The sequence below is a fragment of the Marmota marmota genome, unplaced genomic scaffold (assembly GCF_001458135.2).
Source record: "Marmota marmota marmota unplaced genomic scaffold, marMar, whole genome shotgun sequence".
NCBI classification, from domain to species: Eukaryota; Metazoa; Chordata; class Mammalia; order Rodentia; family Sciuridae; genus Marmota; species Marmota marmota.
In genome coordinates, this window is record NW_026000080.1 from 4,571,484 (window position 1) to 4,592,145 (window position 20,662).

At 39.0% G+C, this 20,662-nt stretch overlaps 2 protein-coding genes across 6 annotated transcripts in view; both read right to left on the reverse strand.

Moving 5' to 3' along the window:
- Positions 1-4,819: 4,819 nt before the first annotated feature.
- Positions 4,820-20,662, reverse strand: part of Samd13 (sterile alpha motif domain containing 13) — a 48,353-nt gene continuing 32,510 nt past the window's right edge. For 3 of the 5 annotated variants that reach the window (XM_015504762.2, XM_048815015.1, XM_048815012.1), the window contains one exon: positions 4,820-5,984. In XM_015504762.2, coding sequence (XP_015360248.1) covers positions 5,841-5,984 — 144 coding nt within the window. In that variant the 3' untranslated portion in view covers positions 4,820-5,840. Of the gene's footprint in view, positions 5,985-18,231; positions 18,863-20,662 lie in introns of those variants that run through there. The other 2 variants (XM_048815014.1, XM_048815013.1) reach the window with 2 other exon arrangements.
- Positions 6,510-14,552, reverse strand: LOC107158293 (dnaJ homolog subfamily B member 6-like). The gene has a single exon (XM_048815011.1). The coding sequence runs from the start codon at positions 10,807-10,809 to the stop codon at positions 10,168-10,170; it is 642 nt and encodes a 213-aa protein (XP_048670968.1). The 5' UTR covers positions 10,810-14,552; the 3' UTR covers positions 6,510-10,167.

Below are 20,662 nucleotides of genomic sequence, written 5' to 3' on the forward strand. Positions count from 1 at the left end.
CTAGTAGTGATCTGCCTTGTCTCTGTATCTGCATAAAGAATAGAAGAAGTCCTGGAGGTGAACAGGAGCCACACAACTTAACCGGGTTCCTATGTCAGGTCTGTGGTGGGGCTGCATTCCAGCTCAGGTCTCCATGGCACGAGCCCAGTGTTCTCACCTCTGCATGGGGTGTCAGCCTCCCGAGTCACTGTGTTCAGGTGGGAAAGAGAGAATGCCACTCAGCACTGATTCTTAAAGGCAGGAGCTGCTACTGCTTGAAGAGTTTCCCTGACTTTCTCAAATTATGTTTATAATCTGATGAGTTCTATAGTACCATTTTCAAGTAGTTATTTCCCTGCATATAAAAATAGCAGTGTAACCCACTGAAAATGGATATGAAACACAATTTACTGAATGACTCTGCTGCCTTTGATTCAGAAAGAAGACATTTAACTTGGAATACTTTGCCATAGATATTGCCTACAGATGTCAGAGCCAGAGGCCCCAGTGGCCAGACTGGCAGTAGTTGTTTCACCTCTCTTGTCTGAAAGCCTATGGTCTCTAATGCTGGTGACTAGGGATGCCCCTTGGGTGGTGTCTGGGTGATAGCACAAACCATCTCACTGCACCTTTCCTCTCTTCTGATTCCATGGAGATCTGGCTGCCTTTGCCACAGCGTCCCCAACAGGTAGTAGGTATGTTCAGTATTATTTTAACCTGTACTCACCGACCTTACCTCCTCCTCTGCTATGATAAAGTTAATTCAGGAACTAAGGAGGCTCTTTGTATTCTGATTTGAAGGAAGGGGGCCTGTTTTTCTATTTGGAGATGGCCTAACATCCCCAGCTTTCCTGGTTTCTCTTTAAAGACAACTGCAGACAGGACTACCATGACCTAACTGAGGTGAAGACCCATCAGCTTCACTGCCTGCTTGGGGGAAGCCCAAAACTCTTCTCACTTCACATGCACTTCCACTGCTGGGCACCAGTGCTAGGCTGCAAACCACTCTCCCTCCAGGCTCACTACCTCCAAGTGATTCTAAAACACACAACAGCCACAGTCACAAAATGAACCTGGATAGGACCATTGCAATCTCTTTCTCTCTACTTAATGCTGCCACTATGGGCCAGAAATGGTACCCAGACTACTTAATTGCCTATGGAGCTATAGCAGGAGACTAATGAGCTGTTCATTAATGCACCCAATGCGCTCCCCTCTCCTTCCCATGGCTTCTGTTCCTGGTTTAGAAGCAGAATTAACAAGTTTTCTCCTAAGAGGCGTATCTGTCCTGCAGCAGTCAGCTCTTTGAACATTTAACTTCATCCTCCAAATCATTACCGAAAACACTTAATGGCTCTGGGCCCAGACCTGACCCCTGCAGATCCCATTTGCAAGGATTGTCAAAGGCAGATGAATCACCACCAGTAAGTACTTTTTGCATTTGGCTTCCAAATATGGGAGTGATTGGGCAACTCTGGGTCATTAGATTTCTGCAAATTAAATTCCCTAAAGATATATGTCACTAATACAATCAAAGGACAATGTGTGTCCCTGACAGGATATGCTAATTTCAAAGGGGCAAAATTCTATATTCATGTAGGATATTTGTTGAGAATAGAATGAAGACACTACCACCGATTGGCCTCTTTTGCTTCACATTCATCATCATGTCCACTAAATACCATGAATGATGATCAAATCTGTTATACATTTTGATGCAATAAGCCAGCTCATTTCAATTAAATCTACTTGCGATCTCCAGTTCCTGGATTAACTTACTCTGAGGATGCTCTCTGTGTTTTTTGCTTTAGATTGGGCAGGGGAAGGGGAGTTTCTAAAACTTAAATGTCTTTAGAGTGCTGACAGTTACTATAAAAGTATTAAGTTGCTGGTTGTGAGCATTAGAGAATGGAAGATACTAACTCATTAAATGGAAGTTTCAGTTTCCTTAGAAGTGTGTAAATGTCGAGTAGAAAGCACACACATACTGCATCGGCCAAAGGAAAACATGTTGGTTTAGATTCCACTGAAGAGTGGCCAGTTTGTGGCTTAGCTTTTAAATCAGTTCATTAGATTTCATACATAGGGTCAGAATCCAAAGTTCAAATGTAGCGTAGGGAGAGAAAAAGTGTAGGAGCAGGTATTTTTTTAAAATCCCTTCTGGTTCTGAAATTCTGTCTGCCTCTTGGGTTAATCAAATTCAACATTAATCAGTTCTCACACAAACCTTTGCCATAATATATACTGGCATCCGGGTATGCTCTTTTCCACTCACATTCATGAAGTGCTTCCCCATGCAGCACATGTATTTGCTACCAGTTGCAGACAAGATCACATTAATAGAAATCCAATGTGATCTGAAAAGGAATCATGCAACTTGCTTTCACAGCCATCTGGAGACAAAGGCTGCCTACCTGCAGAATCTCAAGCTTCTCTCTGTGGCCTGTCTTGATTATACTGCTCTTGCCCTGGATAGAGGGGGATGGAAGCACCTTCCTCATTGCCAAGGCTCTCAGGCTGCCTGCTGTAGGCCTTTATCCCGAGTGTAAGAAAGGCAGACAATCTTTAATTTGCTGATTTTACACTAAAAGCTGTCATGAGGCTGAGCAACGATTTTACACTTTTCTGTTGCTTTTCAATTATTTCCCTTTTCCCCTCCAACAAAAACAGAGAGAGAAATCCAGGTCTGAAGTTTGAGTTAATGGAACCCATGTTTAATCTGGAGAAAAATAGTTTAAGACGCACTTTCAGCATTATGTGCTCTGAGTGCTTAGTAGTCCACTGACAGTGATAACTCTGATTTGTTCCTAAATATCCCTTGTCCCTTATCTACAGTGTTAAAAGGGAAAAACTGAGACCTGTTACATTTATTAAAGTTTGCTGGCACAAGAAAAAGTTTCCAGAACTGGGTAACATTACAGACCAAAAATGGCTTAGAATGCGTCTTCTTACAATGTGGTGAACTCATAAAAAGACAGGAAATGGCATACAGATTATCCAATTAATGGAATTTGGTATTTAACTTATTTGGGCATAATTTGGCAAACTTCAGTTTGGGACTGGCTGAGAGGTTGGCTGCTGTAATTGACTGAGCCTTGGTTGCTTAGTTACAATGGTATATACTCGGGTTAGGTTGTAATTTGCTTGTATATCAAGCTAGGTTGTAGTTTACTATATATGAAGACTGCTTGGGGCCAAATTTTATCACTCATGTACAGAGGCTGGTTTAGACCACATTTATTTCAGTTTAAGACCAGAATAAAGAAACTTGGAATTTTAGTTGAGTCAATGGTTTCCAAGTTAAAGAAATAAAGAAATATTTCAAGCTGCCCTTATAGCTCAAGTATGGCAATGAGATTGAATTCTGGTAAGTAAGACAGGAAGAAATGGTTTGTATGATTTCTTGGAAGTGCCCTTAAACAAAGAAGATCTGTTTTTTCCCCCTTCTTACTCTTGGTTGGAATTCATGTGACAACGTCTATGGCTGAAGCATTCATTTTGGTCTGCGGAATAATTCTGGGAATGGATGTTAATGCATGAATGGAGCACACAGCAGAAGCCTGTGTTCCTAATATCATAGAGGTCCATACCATCTTTGATACCCCTATCTGGACATTTATATAAGAGAGAAGATGACATCTATCTTATTTACATTACCTAGTGGGGATACACATATACTACATGGCAAGTTTACAGCATGTCCCCTTAAGGGCCAAAGATGCTACACTTTCGTAAGTTAGGAAAGGGTGGTATGGCATTTGAACTCTGACTTACTTACAGACAAAGCTGATTGATTACTTACAGCCAGAGCTATTGCAAACTAATATAAAGGTAGCAGGGAGATGCACAGAAGCAGGGCTTGGCCATTCCTCCTGTTTGCTTTTTGAGTTAGAGAGAGGTCAAATATCACCATCACTTTACCATGGGAAACTCCTTTTATGAAAGTATGAATCAAGTCCTTCATTCCAGCCTCCTTCTCCTTGTCCTCTTACTTGGTCTTCAGAAGTTGCTGCTGTCCTCTTTTGTGCCTGTCACTTCTCACAGCACCTGACTGTATTGTGCCTTTGATTTGTTCTGTGTTTGCTGCCTTGGGAAGACTATGGGAATCTGGGGATAGATAATGTTTCTTTTGTAACAACTTTTCCCATTTACAGTTCAAAACAAAGTGTTACTTAAGTTTCAGACACTTCACAAACTTCCTAATTGGAGTAATTTGGAGTGCCTTTTTGAACCCACTCACTATCTATACTATTTCCTATGTCTTTTTATTCTCACCTTCTGATTTTTTTGTTCTTTGGAGAAATTATTTCTACAGGACATTGAATTATGATGCTCTAAAATCCAGAGAGTCCATCAATTCTCTGTAAAGATTTTATATGTGGGAATATGAAATTCTGCCTGGAGAGAAAGTCTATTGCTTTTATCAGAATTAAAGAAAATAATCAGGGCTGGGGTTGTGGCTCAGTGGTACAGCACTTGCCTAGCATGTGTGAAGCACTGGGTTCGATCCTTAGCACCATAAATAAATAAATAAAATAAAGGTCCACTGACAACTAAAAAAATATTTAAAGAAAATAATCATGACTCTGGAAGGCAAATAAAAAAATCTTTGGTTAATTTTGATAGCTAAAATTGATTGTTGGGGGTGGGTAAGAGAAGGAATGAGATCTACTTGGATGATTCAGTTTATAAAAAAGACAAATTCACTTATAGATCCATGTATTTTTTTATAGCTAAGCATTTTTAAGGCTTAATTTTCATTCTATGGTTTTGAAGAGACTTTAATCTTTAATCCCTAAAGAAGTAACCAGACAGAAGAAATCAAAGGATACACTAGAAATAAACTGAAGCAATGCTTTATTGCAACCACAAAGCACCAATTCAACAAGGCATTGACACACAGGGATTGGACAGTGTCTCTTTGAACAGAGATGTAGCAAGCCCACTTTTTCAATTTTTTAGGACAAGTACTCAAACCAGAAATCAAATAAAGAATCAGACAATTAAAAAAATATTCCAGCATCATGAAGGAATATATATAAAAATATTCTGTACTAATAACAAGGCTTTTATCTATAACTCTTGGCAATTTTTTTCCAGAAACAAATTATTATAAATACTAACCATAAAGTAAAAATAAAATGCTTTCGAAATAAAGAATCAATATAAGCAAATCTATGCAGAAAATACCATTACCCATATGACAGCTAGCTGAATACGGATGGATGTCCCCACTACACAACAGAGTTTCTCTATTCAGAGCTGTGACTCTGCTCCCAAAGGGGCCAAGATGCACCTCACTTCAAACATCGCATGTAGCAAATCCCAGTGAAACCTTAATAAGGTCAAGTGGAGGACCCTCTATAAAAAAGGGTGTTGGCAAATCCATCCAAGTAATACCAGCTCTACAGAGCAGAGGAGTTTAAGGGAGACAGTGATCCCTTTCTAATTTTTTCCCCTCCCCAAGTACGTGTGCTTTTACTCTAAGTCTATAACCCAAAGATGCTTATTCCATTAAAATATTTTTTAAGGAATTTGGGGAAAGCAATCCATGAAGAAATGGAGAAGAAAATCCTTATGATTTCAAAACCTTTGTGGGGAGGGGTATCTAACAGTATCAAAGATCATTCTACTTGACAAACTCCATAAGGAAAACCATCTGTGTATACCTTGTCCCTGCTCCTCCTGGCTGGATTCAGGCCAGCCAATGGATTGCCTAGTCTATCCAATAGGATAACGTTTCATTTGATTGAAATTCTTTACATATACACATGTATGTATTCTGTTTACAAAGTTTCATTACATGAAACCAAATTATGTCACTGTGTATTTTTTGAGGTCTAAGACCCCAAATGACTGCACTAGGAAGAGCTATTCTTCAAGTGCTTAGTCTGCAGAGGTTTTACGTGATATTCATAGATTTTCAGAGCAGGCCCCAATTTTAACTGAAGTCCTGTCAGCACATCATTCCTTGTCATCAATAGCAGGGATTTTCCATCAATTTCCTACAATGGAAGCAGAGGATAAAACCAATATGTAAGTCTAAAAGTTCAAGGATAATGAAGAACAAAGGAAGCTCAAACACAAAAGTCATACCAGTTGTCCCCAAGCTAGCAACATTGCTTTTTTTAGCAGTGCCAAATGCAAAAATCATAGGATCTTCTATTTTTATTTTTTCATCCATCACTTTTATTTTGGGATTAAACACAATCTATAGCTGATCTTGTTTTCAAGATTACATAACAAATTTTACATCTTAAAAACTCATGGCAAAACACACACACACACACACACACACACACACTTCATGGCAAGTTTACAGCATGTCCCCTTAAGGACCAAAGATGTTACTTTTGGAAGTTAGGAAAGGGTGGTATGGCATTTGAACTCTTACTTACAGACAAAGCTGATGTTCTTTTAATAACCTCCTTCTGATCCTCTTGACACTGAGAATTAATTATATATTATCTAAATGGCCCAATGGGGTCTAAAGTCTTGGCTGTCTCTGGGAATCTTGTCAATTTCAACAATGAGCACTGGTAAAATGACATCTTCTAGGAGGTTGTTTCTACCCATTAAAAGAATCATTCTTTTTTACCCTAAAACCAACCTCTCCATTCTGAGGGTTTCTACCACACTCCAACTCAATAGATCCTCAGGATTCCAAATAATATAGTGAGGGGTGATGTCCTGCCAGCTGAAAATCAGCCCTGTTCTGCTGAGTCTGTTCCTCCCATCCTGAAGTACGCAGTTAGGTGCACTCCACTCCAGTCATTCTGGAGACTATGAAGCTTTGGGGTAAAATTAAAATGGCCTTCTTACCAAAGAGGTAGCATAGAAAAGTGTCTAAAAGCCCTAAGCACAGAAAGTGTCTGGAAAATTCTAGAAAGGAAACATTGAGACTTCTGACTGCCATCTTATATTTGTTATTGTTTACTGTAGAAACCTTAAACTGTTAAGAATCTGAGTTGATTCTTAACAAGGTGGGGTCAGAAGGTGGACTGGCTGTCTTGGTATTTTTGTTTATGATTTTACATACTCACTTACTCCTGTACTTACCTGGATCAACAGACAAGGGAACACGAGGGGACACATTATGCAACAGCACTATATGAAACTGTGACTCCGTTTTTACCTACCTCAGGGAAGCCACTCCTCCCAATCCTTTTGTGTACCTTGCCAGGGAGTGAAGAAATGTGCTTTGGATGCTTAAGAGTGTAGGAGTAACAGCTCCAGGTTAGGGGGCTGTAGGAAAACCCACTCTGTGACCTCAGGCAAGACCCCCTTTCTTCTCTTTCTCCTCATGGGGTGATGTGGGAACCCAGGGTTTCTGACAGGTATCCATGAGAATGCTCTTGAGCACATACCCTGAGCCAGGAGTGACAGAAGTGCATGCTGTTCTCCCTTGAACCATGCTCTTCAGGACTGTGGTCCTCATTTTACTTGTCAACTGCCTAGCACGAACTAGAACTGAACAGGGAACTCCTAACTGGTCTACAGTGTTTTTGAGTTTGGAAACATTTATTTTGTTAGCTATTAGTAGACAAAATGTCTTGCATTAATTTGTGAGATACAACTATTCAAAACACTACCACATTAAAAAAAATTGCTTGCTATGGCAAAAGTGGAAAATCACTAAGGACATAGGAACTGACTCTCATGATTAAGCTCTTTCTCTCTCACTCTCCCTTTCCATTAGTGAATTCTGTAAGTTTAAGAAGGAATTTACTGTCTTTCAGTTTCTCATACTATTGAGAAGTGTTTTTTTTTCCTCTGGTGCCTCTTATTTGACTTTACATCCTTCTTCTTCCCTCTATCCCTCTGTCCATCTCATTCTCTTTCCACATCTGGAAAAACTTATTATTTCCTCTCTGGCTCTGGTGTTACCTGTAGAGGAACTCCTGGTGCCTGGAAATCACAGTGGCCAACCTGAAGACATGGTGAGGCCTCAGGAACCTGAGTCACAGGTTCCTGCAAAGCTGGTGCTCTGTCCTGGGCACTGATGAACACTGACCTGGAGAAACCCTTCCTGCTCTCCATCTTTTCACTGATGGTGATTGCTTATACATAACACTTCTACATATTTTAAACAGGCTTCAGGAAAGAGGAAATTTCTTCTATACAAGAAGAAAACTTCCTTTACTAACAAAGTGAATTTTTAAAAAAATCTTTTCTGATTAAAAAAAGTCCTTCTACTGCTCAGCATTTCTGTCAAAACCAAGTATGTCTGTGAAAATTGCTGAAATTTGAATTTTACTTAACATAAAATGGAAAATCATGTTTTATGCTCCAACTTGATTATCCCTTTTTTCAGAAAATACACTGCAGTTCACCTCAAACCAGAGCTGGTAGAAGGAAGCTCCATCTGGAGACGTTATTATTAAAAAGTTGAAATGTATATTGTTAATTCATCCATATGAAAAAATCTCCCTTCTTAATCCATGACTATGCAGCTCAGATGAATGAGGGTGGAATATAGCATAATGGAAATGTAAGCTTCCTAGTGGGCAAACCACAGTCTGAAGCCTGTCTCTGCAACTTACTGTGGGCCTGAATCTTCCCTGAGCCTCAGTTTCCTCACTCACAGAATGAAAATAAAACCCTGAATAACACTCTGGTGATTAGAAATGATTGATTTAAAGTGCCTAACACAGTGCCTGTCACGTAGGAGGCTCTCAGTGAGTCCTAAGTAGAGATGTATGGGCTTTGAAAGAAATGAGCTGTGTTCTGAATCCAAATCTATCTTTTGCTTCCTGTCTTCAAGTATGGGCCCTTTGCCAGAGGGAAGCAGGCATATTCCCGTTCAAGTTCAGAAAATTTATTGCAATTAAAATGCTCAAAAACTACACAAAATATTTTTCTAATAAAAATTGCACACATAGGAAAGTTCTTTAAGAAAACTGATAATTTGTTATATAACTCCTAAAAATGATTATGATTGCAAATTAAATCTAAATTTTGCCAATCATCATGGTATACTGGAATGAGCTTGGCAATGGAAATTGGAAGACAGAGATTCTAGTGCAGACTCCATCAGTAATTTTCCATAAAGAACAATTCCTATGGATCAAAATATGGTCATTAATACAAATGGAAGGGGCTGAAGTGCAACCAACTCCAACTGAAAGGATGAGGGCGGGGGAAAAAGATCCCAAGATTTTGCATGTACATACAAAAACAAAAATATAATTCATATCTTTAGATTCCTGTGTTAATAGATTCTCATTTGTTAGTTTCAGAGACACTTGTTACGGCGATTTTGTCTTCAAGTGAAAGTGACATTCAAGTTCCTGTTAGGCCATAAAATTAAAAATGCTTGCATAGTACTCATGCATTGAAGTAAGGTTTAGAGATGAAAGATTTAAATTTCCAGTTAGGATGAGACCCCAGATTTTAAAATAAATGAGTAGTTATAGAGCAGTAGATAAGAATGTGCTTTAGAGTAGAATCCTATTTTACTGCTTATTAGGTGGGGCCTGGAACATGTTACTTAATCACTCCAAGCCTCATTTCCTTATCTACCTGATGGGGGGAAAGCAGATACTTAATTTCGCTGTGGAATGGATTTCTGAGATAACACATGTGAAGTAGAATTCCAGACACAGCTGAGATATTAAAACTAAGAAAAAAGCACATAAAAAGCTTAACCCACTTACTTTTCACTCTTTTTCTCTACCAGAATCAACCTATCCCTAGAAAACTCTGAATTGAGCTGAGTGTGATATGGTCCTCAAGACATGCATAGGAAGAAAGTTGAGGTTGGAAGAGAAGAAGCAAAGAGAGAGGATAGGAAAGAAAAAGAACAGCTGTCGAGAAAGGTGACTGGTGGACAGCAAGGTAGAGGAGGCAAAATGTTGAAGAAAAGATAAAAGATGATGGGGTTTGTGAAGGAGGGCCCTGCAGCTGACTCAGAAGCCTCATGTGTGGTAGTGGTTTGTACTGTCTCTGATAGTGTGAAGGGAAAGAACCAGAAGTCTGGGCTAGAGTGCAACTGTGCTGCTTACTAGTTTTTTTGTATTAACATCTGATCTGTTACCTCCTTCCTACGAAATGAGAGGTTTGGACTAAGCTGACCTCTGTCCATTCTAGTTTAGCACATGCTCAGATTTTAAGTCTGTCTTTGATAAGCCTCATATGATACACCAGCCTCAAATGACATTCCTCATTACAGAAAACAATAGCAATTCCTTACCAATGAGGTCGAGGAATCTGTTGAAAAAATCTTTCTTTTTCCACTTCAGTCTCTCTCCTCACATGTTCTACAACTTTCCGTGTAACAACTCTCTTACCATTCACCATCTGGCTGCAAGTGGTAACCAGTTTGAAGTTTCCCATTCCACTGCTTACAAAGGGTACAAATGTCTCAGAGGTAAAGGGATTCAATCTGGAGCCCACAGATACAAAAGTGGAAAATCCTGTGTCCAATATGGGGGTCACATCAAAGAGAGAGGAGTGAAATCTCCTAGCCCTATCATTGTGGCCAAGAGAAAAATAGCCTGAGAAGTGGTGTTCATCTTCAGAGTCATTCTCAAAGACATGGCGTGGCCTCTCAAAGCGCGGTTCTTCCACCAGATGTTCCTTATATCTGCTGTCTCTTTTGATTTCCTTTGGGAAGCAGTTCTCTCTGGACCTGTCATAGTCACTGCGTTTCCTGGGATCAGACAAGACCTCATAGGCCTCTGCTACTTCTTTGAATCTCTCGGCAGCAGCCTCCTTGTCCTTTAGATTCTTGTCTGGGTGTACCCGCAGAGCCAACTGGTGATAAGCCTTCTTGATTTCAGAGGAGGAAGCATTGGGAGGCACCCCTAATACTCTGTAATAATTCACCATGGTTCTTCAAACAGTCTTTCCCCACCAAAACCCTGGATTCATTTCCCAAAGAATTTCCATATAATTTTGGAAAGGAAGGTGGTGGACTATTCAAGTTTACACCTTTGACTCTTTTCACATGGTTCTTGGGATGAAATCTTCTGGGGAGAAACGTCTCTGGGGTGTAGGGATCCTCTGAATGTCCCACCCTCTCCCCCTGGCCTCCACAGTTCACCATAGTGGGTGACTATGAGCTCAGAATTCTAAGCCAGCAACTCGCACTGATGCTGTACTGTGCTGCTTTTCTATTGGTGGGAAATTTAAGATAGATAATACACATATTGGGGAGGCTCTATGTTATTTAAAAGTAAACATACACTCCCCCCAATAAGCACAGAGTGGCTTGTTAGCAGAGAGAAACTATTTGTGTGGCTCCAAAGTCTTTACCTCATTTGTTAGAGAAACAGTTACAAGGCAGATGGGTCTTACACTGAAATCAACTCAATGTCTATGTTGGCTCACTGAGGGGCCAATGTCTTCAATGACTTCATGGGTGTCACACTTATTTTTAATATTTACTGCTAGCACAGAGTGGGTGAAAAGGGGGCTGCATTATATCTTTAAAATCTTGTACACATTTCTCAGGAAGGAAAAAAGAATAAAACTCTATCAAATGAAGAACTGGGTCACAAGACTAATCTAGGTAGATATAAAAAAAGATTGAGGGAGTAGAATTGGATGTGAACACTTTGCATATATTAAATAATGCTTTTTTGGTTGAATTGTTAAAGTGAGCCTTTTTGTAATTTACCTCTGGATGTAAGTAGCAGCAGCAAATGGTAAATGCTTTTTAAAAAATTGGCTTTAGAACCCTAATGTAGCAGGAGCTGCTGGTTGTTCTTTTTACAGGGCACACAACTTCACATTTCCCAGACTTGTTTGTTTCTTGGTGTGAGGCCTGACTAAGTTCTGGCCAATGAAATGTGATGGTTTGAAGCACATCTCTTTCAGGCCTGAACCATAAAACCACCTATACAGGCTCCTCCTTGTTCTTCTTCCTCACATTAACTGGTGTTAGTGCACAGATGATCTTGAAAACTGCCAGTTAAAGATGAGAGATCCTCCAGTAGCTTGGGTCTTTGAGTTACGGTGAAGCAGAACATCTCTACTGACTGCCTTGGATTATTTATATGAGCAAGAAATAAACTTCTATTAGAGTTACACCATTAAACATGTTTTATCTACTTGTGACATCTTGGCCTGTTCTGATACACCAACTATTTCAACAATTTTACCTTCATTTTTAGAATCTACTCCTAATATATCATCAAGAAAAGTCCTACCTTTGCAACACTAAATGTCCAACATCCTGTCCCACTGCTTCCCCCTGCCTTCTCACTCTCACGAAACCCATCTTTTCATTTCAACCTCCCTGTCTCCAGGGTTATGAGTCCCTTCTTACTTTTGTTTGCATCAGCCCCATGATTCAACATGGGGACAATTCTTCTACTACCCTCTAAAATATTCCTGATTATACCACAAATACCCCATCCAGGTGGAGTCCAGTAAACCAGTCCCTCTAAATTCTACACTAGGGGCAGCAAAACAAATAAAACCCCAAAACCCCCAAACCAAAGCATATAAATATAAAAAACCATTAAGAGAAAACACTATATATACTTGCAGTTTGCAACTCTCTGCTGTCAGTATGACATATCAACAGTTATTTTATTTATCCTTTGTCATCTCCCTTTCCCTTTCCACTTGGTATCCATTCTTAATCTTTACTATCTCCTCTAATTCCTTATTAAACCCCTACCTATCCCTCACCACTCTAAGGAGAGTGATTTATGTGTAGTAAAAGCAAAACAAAACAACAACAGTAGAAGAGGCTGTCAGGAACTCCCTTAATGTCTCTGAAGACAAGAAGCACTAGTCAAGGTCCTCCAGATAAACAGAACTGAAAGGATACTGGTTAGATATAACCAAGCTGCAAACTGGGAAACAATGGTTGGAGAGAAAGGGTTGGGGTAATTGTATAAGTTCTGGAAAGAATCTGAAGGCCTGAGAAGTAGCATCAATGTCTTAGCATCTAAGGGCAAGAGAAGATGAATGTCCATGGTCAAATGGAGTGAATTCTCCCTTCCTCCACATTTTTGCATAGTGGGGGCCCCATCAGATTGGATGTGCCCACCCACCCTTATAGGATAAGTCTTCTTTATTTAGTCTTTTTACTGATTCAAATGCTAATCACCTCCATAAACACCCTCACAGAAAAGCCATCTGGGCATTCCTTAGCCCAGTGAAGTTGACACATAAAAGTAATCATTATACAAGGGCAATCTTAGATCTGTAAACATCTTCACCTATGCTCCCAACCCAGAGGAAGATACTGTTTTGATTAGTACTAATTCCTTCATATTCTTTTTTAAAATAAAATATTTGAATATTTTATTGATCAAATTAACTCATCATGTATATTATGGCTGGCATTACCTACAAAAAAAATTTATAGCAGTAAAATAAGTATAACATGAAATATACCATGTTAACCATTTCTAAGTATACAGGAGCATTTATTAACATTTATTATGTTGTATAGTCATCACCACTATCTCTTTTTTAGCTTTTTTCATTACCCCAATCAGAAACTCTATAACCACTAATCAATAACTCTTTCCTCCCAATAGCTCTTGATACCTCTAATTAGTTTGTGTCTCTAAGAATTTGCCTCTTTTAGATATTTCATATAAGTGGAATTTTATAATATTTGTCTGGCTTATTTAACTTCACATAATGTTTTCAAATTTCACCCTTTTATAGCATATATCAGAACTCCATACCATTTTATGGTTGAATAATATTCCATTTTAAGCACATACCACATTTTGCTTACTTATTTGTTCATGGTCACCTTTGATTATTGTAAATAATGTTGCAATGGCACAAGAGCAAGTACTGGAGCCCTTCTTTTAAATTATTTTGGGTGGAATTGCTGAATCATACAGTAATTCTGTTTAAATTTTTGAAGAACTGCCAAACTGTTTTCCAAAGTGGCTGCATCATTTTATAGTCCCACCAGCAAAGTACAAAGGTTCCAATTTCTCTATATTTTTGCTCCTCATACTTTTTTGATCTCATCCCTTTCCATAGCCTCAGGAGGTTTGCTTCATTTAACTGTCCTCAATTTTCTGTAATTTTAACCTGCCCAATTCTTTTGGCTACTTTCCTACATGGAAATAAGTCTGGATGTCTCTACTCTTGGAAAAGAGCTCTCACACCCACAGGACCCCGCAGCCCCTGCCTCTCCTTCACTCATCTGCATTCCACCCACTTCTCCACTGGAAGGGATGGGTCCTCTGCACTCCTCCCACCAGCTTCTTGGAATTCCACTGCAAACTTCACTATCACTCCCAGACCCACTGTACTTGACTTTTTGGATATATTTTGAACTTGATTGTTTCATTTTTCTTGGAACTGTCCCCTTCAGAGGTTTCTACAAAAACCTTTCTTTACTGATTCTCTTCCCTCAAAGTTCTTTCTCAGTTGCTTCTTCACCTTTTCTCTCCTAACAATGAAAACTGTGGCAGTCCTCAGGTGCTGTCCTTGGCCCTTTTCCCCTCAAAAGTGCCTTTCGCCTTTACTCTCCTCCTGTGGCTGACAATGACTCTCATATTTCTGTATCTAGGCTTCACTCTTCCTCTCAGCTGTCTGATAGATAGCTTCACTTAAATATCCTACAGACCCATTGAACTTAACATGCCCCATTCTATCTTCCCTTTAAGAACTTACCATCACAAATATTCAGGTTAACCTCACCACTTTACAACCACCCAATCTGGAGACTTGGCAGTCATCCATGCCTCCTCCTTCTCCCACCTGTGGCACCCAGCTCAGTTCTGTAGCTACCGCAGAGAATGAGACTTGACAGCTTTTCACTCTCCATTAGCCAGATTAACAAAAAGTTTTTAACCTTCTTCCCCAAACAGCCACACAACATTTTGGTCAACATACTGCATACATGATTTAGTTCCCATAAGATTGTATTTAGTTACACTGCCTAGTGATCCTAGCCATCTTACTTTGTGTAAGTATATTCTATCATGTTCGCATAATGATGAGACTGGCTAATGAGGTATTGCTCAGAACTTATCTCCATCATCAAGTGAAGCATGACTGTACTTTCTAACATTTTTTCTCTTTTGAATCCTAATGGGACCATTCAGCCTTTTTCCTGCCTTCAGGTTCCTTCCTTGTCCTTGAGCCACTCTACGAATCTTTAAAAAACGAAAGTCTCAGCACATAACTCCCCACTTAATATCCTCAGTGATTTACTGAAGCTTCTCAGGTAGTTTTGTGTTAGGCAATCCAAACTCTGTTATCTGCACTGCTTATTTTCAGTCCTATCCATGACATTCTCTGTCCCATGGCTACTACTGCAACTCACTTGGAGTTCTCAAAATAAAACCTGTTGTTTCAGGTCTCCCTGCCTTTGTATCTGGTTCTATCTCTGCTAGAATCTTCTGTGTGTCCCTCATATGGTTCCCATATCTTTAATGATTTTATTAAAGTAAAATAGTGCTCAGAGTAACAATGAGCATTATTTTACTTTAATAGTTTTGTATCTATTTTAATGACTATTACAAAAACTATAGCAACTATGAAAACAAGTGAAGTAAAAAAAGCACCACACACCTGGCTGTCTTACTATGTATTATAGCTGTTCTAATTTCAAATGAATGATTTGAACAACCACTTGGGTAGTTTAGTTTATAGGAATCTATTCTATTTCAATAAAAAATTCAAAAGGCTCTTTCCTTATCCATTTTGTTTTCAACTCTCTTAGCTACTTTCTAACTGTTGGCACTACCAATCTGCTTGCTACTTTAACTTTTTTCTAAATATTTATGGGCTGGAAGGGCACATCAGTGGAGTTTGAATCTCCACATTCCCTGTTCATCATGCTATAAAAATATTTTAAGCATTTCGGTAGCCTTCAGTTGTTAAGAAATGCCAGGCATCAAAGCACCTTGAGTTAGGCACAGTGGCATACATCTGTAATCCCAGGGGCTTGGGAGGCTGAGACAGGAGGATTGGGGGTTCAAAGCCAGCCTTAGAAGAAGTGAGGCATTAAGCAACTCAGTAAGACCCTGTCTCTAAATAAAATACAAAATAGGGCTGGAAATGTGGCTCAGTTGTTGAGTGCCTCTGAGTTCAATCCCCTGTATCTGCACCCCCTCCCCTTGAATATCTTCAGTACTGGCATTATTAAATGCTGATAAAGCTATTAGAGTTTTCCCCAATGTGTAAGGTTTTAATTGGTCTAATTCAGAGCTAGATTTATCATGAAGCTAATGAAGCTCAAGTTTAATAATTTTTAATTTGAAATTTTGTAATTTATTTTTCAAATTAATTACAGGGCTCTTAGAATCCTATAAACTTAAGACCCTACAAACAACTTGGCTCTGTCTCTGGTATAATTAGAAATATCCATTTAGAGTCACTACAGTTGAATTCAATCTGGGTATGACCTAGGACACATTGCTCAGGGTTGTTCTGATTGGCTTACTACTTAACTACTCTATTTTGAGGTGCTTAGTGTTACTTGGCAATTTATAATAATAAGAAATTTTATTTCTCCTTATTAAGTCAATGACTTCAGAAATTTATTTAAAGTTAGCAATAAGCCACTGTAAGGAAACCCCAATCTTAGTGTTTCACATGAACAACCTAAACACTCATTGGGCATTTCAGAGTAAAATCTGTTCTTACCCATGTGGGTTGAGGAAAGTGAGGGTTCAATAGGGTTAAATTAATTTGTCACCTTCAGTTGCATATTATTTTGTTATGATATTCTGAGAATAAAATGATCTCAGAGACACAGATTGTTCTAGAAATAGGATCACTGATGTCATTCACTGGTAAGTACAAGATATTTAACAATCTGAACCATATGACAGTGACTGAATGACAGATCTCTATCTTCCATCTTCACATATATGCTGAGTATGTGAGTCAGATGGATTGAGGCATAGAAATAAACTGACACTACAGTGGGGAGAATTGTTTTTGTGACTTGCAGTTAGGTTCAATTTAAATGGTGATTATTCTAGAATGCTACAATTCCTCATCTGGTAACTAAAAGCACTGTCAATGTAAATGGCTTTATGCCAGAGAAATTTGCTCATTTAGCTTTCAAAATTTGACAAAGTAAATCTTATCCTAAATTTCCTCTCTGAGGAAGGTGGAGATGCTTTTGGATGAGATTAGTCAAAATGGTCTTTCCCCAAAGCTTTTAGGAAAGTAGAATTCCTGAGGTAGCCTTGTTTATTGAAAACTAGATGACCCATACCCATGAGCAAATACCAAATTTTTAAGATCTGTTCACAAAAACTCTACTGTGTCTCAAGTAGGTTTTGTGTCTTATGCTGTGCATTGGAAGCATGCTTCATAAGAACCAATTCCAAGATTACACCTTTGACTCTTAAAGCAGAAGCTTGAGCAATGTTCCATCTATTTATCTCAACATGCACTTTATAAAAATTTGGATCCTAGAAAGGCAAACTCCTCAGGCAATTGGAAGAAAGTAATCCATGAATCCTGACTCCCTTCATGCCTTTTTTCCCCTTCAGAAAAGTCTGTCTGCCAGAAGACACTTGGGAAAACAGCTACTGTACCACACTGTCCATGAGAAAGAGAGATGGTGCTGACCATACTGGTATCATTGCCTTCTCTGGGAAGGGCTCCTGCTGCCTCCTGCTGTTATGGGCCAGTGAACCCTTTGGGGCACTATGTTAGTGAGCCTAGTAGGCCAGAGTCCCCACATGGTGAACAACTGCAGCCCTTGGGTTGGCCACAAACCAACCCAAGGGGGAACAACATTACTAGTTATAAAAGGGGACTAGACAAAACAATAATATAGCTTAAAACACAAATATTATTGACACTGGGTCATCAATGGTGAGTTAAGCAGGAACTTATGCTTTCCCTCTTGATAATTCTTTTGGCTTGTAACTGTTGTGTATACATAAGGTTCAAACAAAGTTTGCCAGAAAATTTGATAGAGACAATTGTGCCAAAGAAGGAAAATTAATAGACATAATTGTAATGTGGTAGCTGGATGCCTAGACAGGGAAAAGGAAGATAGGGAAAGATCACCAGCTGAATCTAGCTGCCAGCCTATACCATAGTAACTGGGGACACCATCCATGTCCTTCAGACAAATCTTGCTCAACAGCCTCATATCTTCCAAAGGGACACACTGCTAGAAAGCCATATCTGAGTGTGGTTGTTATAGCAACATAGTATCTAATAATATCTGTGAAGCTATATCATTAAGAGATTCTCTCCTGAAAGTCAGCTCACTTAACAGTGGACATGTTTGACATCAGTGTCAGTATCTTGGTTAGTATGGGATGCTATATCGAGATAGCATAGACTAGATGGCATAAAAAACAGAAATTTATTTCCCACAGTTCTGGAGGCTGGAAGTCCAAGATCAGGGTTGCCAGCATGGTTGGGTTCTTGGTGATGGCTCTCTTCCTGGCTTGCAGACAGTCTTTCACCTTTTTATTGTATCTTTACATGGTGAAAAGAGAGAGAATAAGCTCTTCTGCTTTTCTCAGAAGAGCACTATTCCTATCATGGTGCTCTACCCTTATGACCTCATCGAGACCTTTTAACCTCCCGAATGCCCCACCTCCACATACCATCACATGGGAGTTAGGTCAACCACATATGCATTTTGGGGTACACAAACATTAATTCCATAAGAAACTGCCATGAAACAATTAGCGCCCCATATCACTGGCAACTATATTGTGCTTTCTGTAACTCCACTTTTCAAATATGGCTTAGTGGCTGCCCTCTATCCCTGCTCCATTTGGGTCAAATGTCAAGGCAAAGCCTTCCCCGAGGGACTGTAGGATATGGCTGTTTTTATGGTTTCCCAGCTGCTGTACCTAGACATCTATCTGGAAGGATCATGCATTCAGGTTGGAGGTGGACTGCAGTCTTCCTGTCGGGATGTGTTTGGTGAGTCCATTGCCGGAAGACCCTCCTTTCCCTCTGTTTCCTTAATGGGAAGAGGGAAAGTAGTGAAAATTTCAGAGCAGGAGAAAGATATGGATTGCTTCCAGAGAATAATTCAAGACTCTTCACCCATTCCACGACCTTTCTATGAGAATGAAGGAATTTGAGCTTCTGGACATGCATGCTTGTCTTGTATTCTGAAAATTCATTTCTCAGGCTCCTGAGTGGGTAACCTCAACACAGAAGCAAGGTGATATCCATTCACCCCTTGAATGATTCTGAATGAAATGTTTCTTTTTGTGTCCTAGTGTACCTGGTGCCAAAATGAGGTCATCCTTGGGAGAAAGGGCATGTTTCTAAGCCAAGCTCAGAGCTAGCCAGATCCATTTCTGAGATCGTGCACAGAATCTGCAAGGCCCAGAGAGCACACTGTCTGCCAGTCTGGGATGTCTGCCTCAGAGGAGTCTGAGCAAAATCCCAGCCTGAAAAGGCTTTTGGGCATTTGGGAATCTGACCAAGAGACCTTTTAGCTAAATATTTTTTGTTGTCACTGCTAATCTTTTATAATATTATTTAAATTTAATTTTAGAAGAGAGCTACTCAACTGCAATGACATAAAGGATATTATACCATTAAACAACAAACTAAAATTTGTTAAAGCTGATCAACTTTCACTTTTTAACCTGAATTGTGATTTTCACCAGAATTTCATTATAAAGATTTTTAAACATAAAGAAAAATTTTCAGCATTTTATATTGAACACCTATATCCATACTGCCTAAATTCTACAATTATTATTTTCTATACTTACGTTTTCATACATCTATCCATGTAGTCATCCCTTTATTTTACTGTCAATCCATATTTTTATGCTTTTCAAGGGAAACTGTATGTATCAGTATACTTGCCACTTTTCATACCATTGCCTACTATTTTTAAATTTTTTTTTTACTTTTAAGGTAAATGTACATGCTGTGTAATACAGATATGATCCATTCACATACGTCAGTGCATACGCAGTGACCACAGCATATGCCTGTAATACAAACCCTTATCAAAATATAGAGCATCACCACCACCCAGAAAGTTCCCTCATAGACCTTCCCAGTCACTCTCCACTTCACCATTCTTGTCTTCAATTAGAGGCAAACACTTATTTTTTTTCTACTATTGTATTCCTGTTCTGAAACTTAATTTAAATTAACCCACTCAGCATGCTGTGTAACACTTCTTTCAGTGTCAGGTTTTTGACATTGACCCAAACTGTTGGATGTATCAGTAATTTGTTCCTTTTTGTCACTGGGTAGTATTCCATTGTATGAATATACCACAGTTTGTACATTCATTTTTTTGAGTCTTCTAATATTTGAGAATTATGAAAAAGATGCTAAGTAAAATTTTTTTACAATCCTTTTTATAGATGTATGTTTTCATTTCTCTTGGGTAAATATCCAAGAGTGGAATTGCTAGGTCATGGGGTAGATGCATGTAGGAGAGTTCTGGTTGCTACACATCCTCATGAAAATTTGGCATTCTCAGTCTTTCTAATTTTAGTTCTTCTGGTGGGTGTAAAGCAATTTAAACTTCTATTTTGTCAAATTTCCAAACTAGCAAAAAAATACATATGTAGAAGGATCAGGTTTGAAGGCAACCCTAGTTAAAGAGATTGAAGTGTATGATATTAGCAATGTTACTTTATCTAAATTCAGGCCATACAACAAATAGCTTGAGAGAATGAGCAATGCTGAAGGGATGCAAAAGAAGCAGGTAGACATATTCTTCAGTGTGTAATTTTCCCAACTATACTATAATACTAGAAAAGTAGTTACTGCCTAGAAAACT

Excerpts from the sequence above, each read along its gene's own strand:
- LOC107158293 (XM_048815011.1), bottom strand. The coding sequence starts at position 10,809 with ATGGTGAATTATTACAGAGTATTAGGGGTGCCTCCCAATGCTTCCTCC.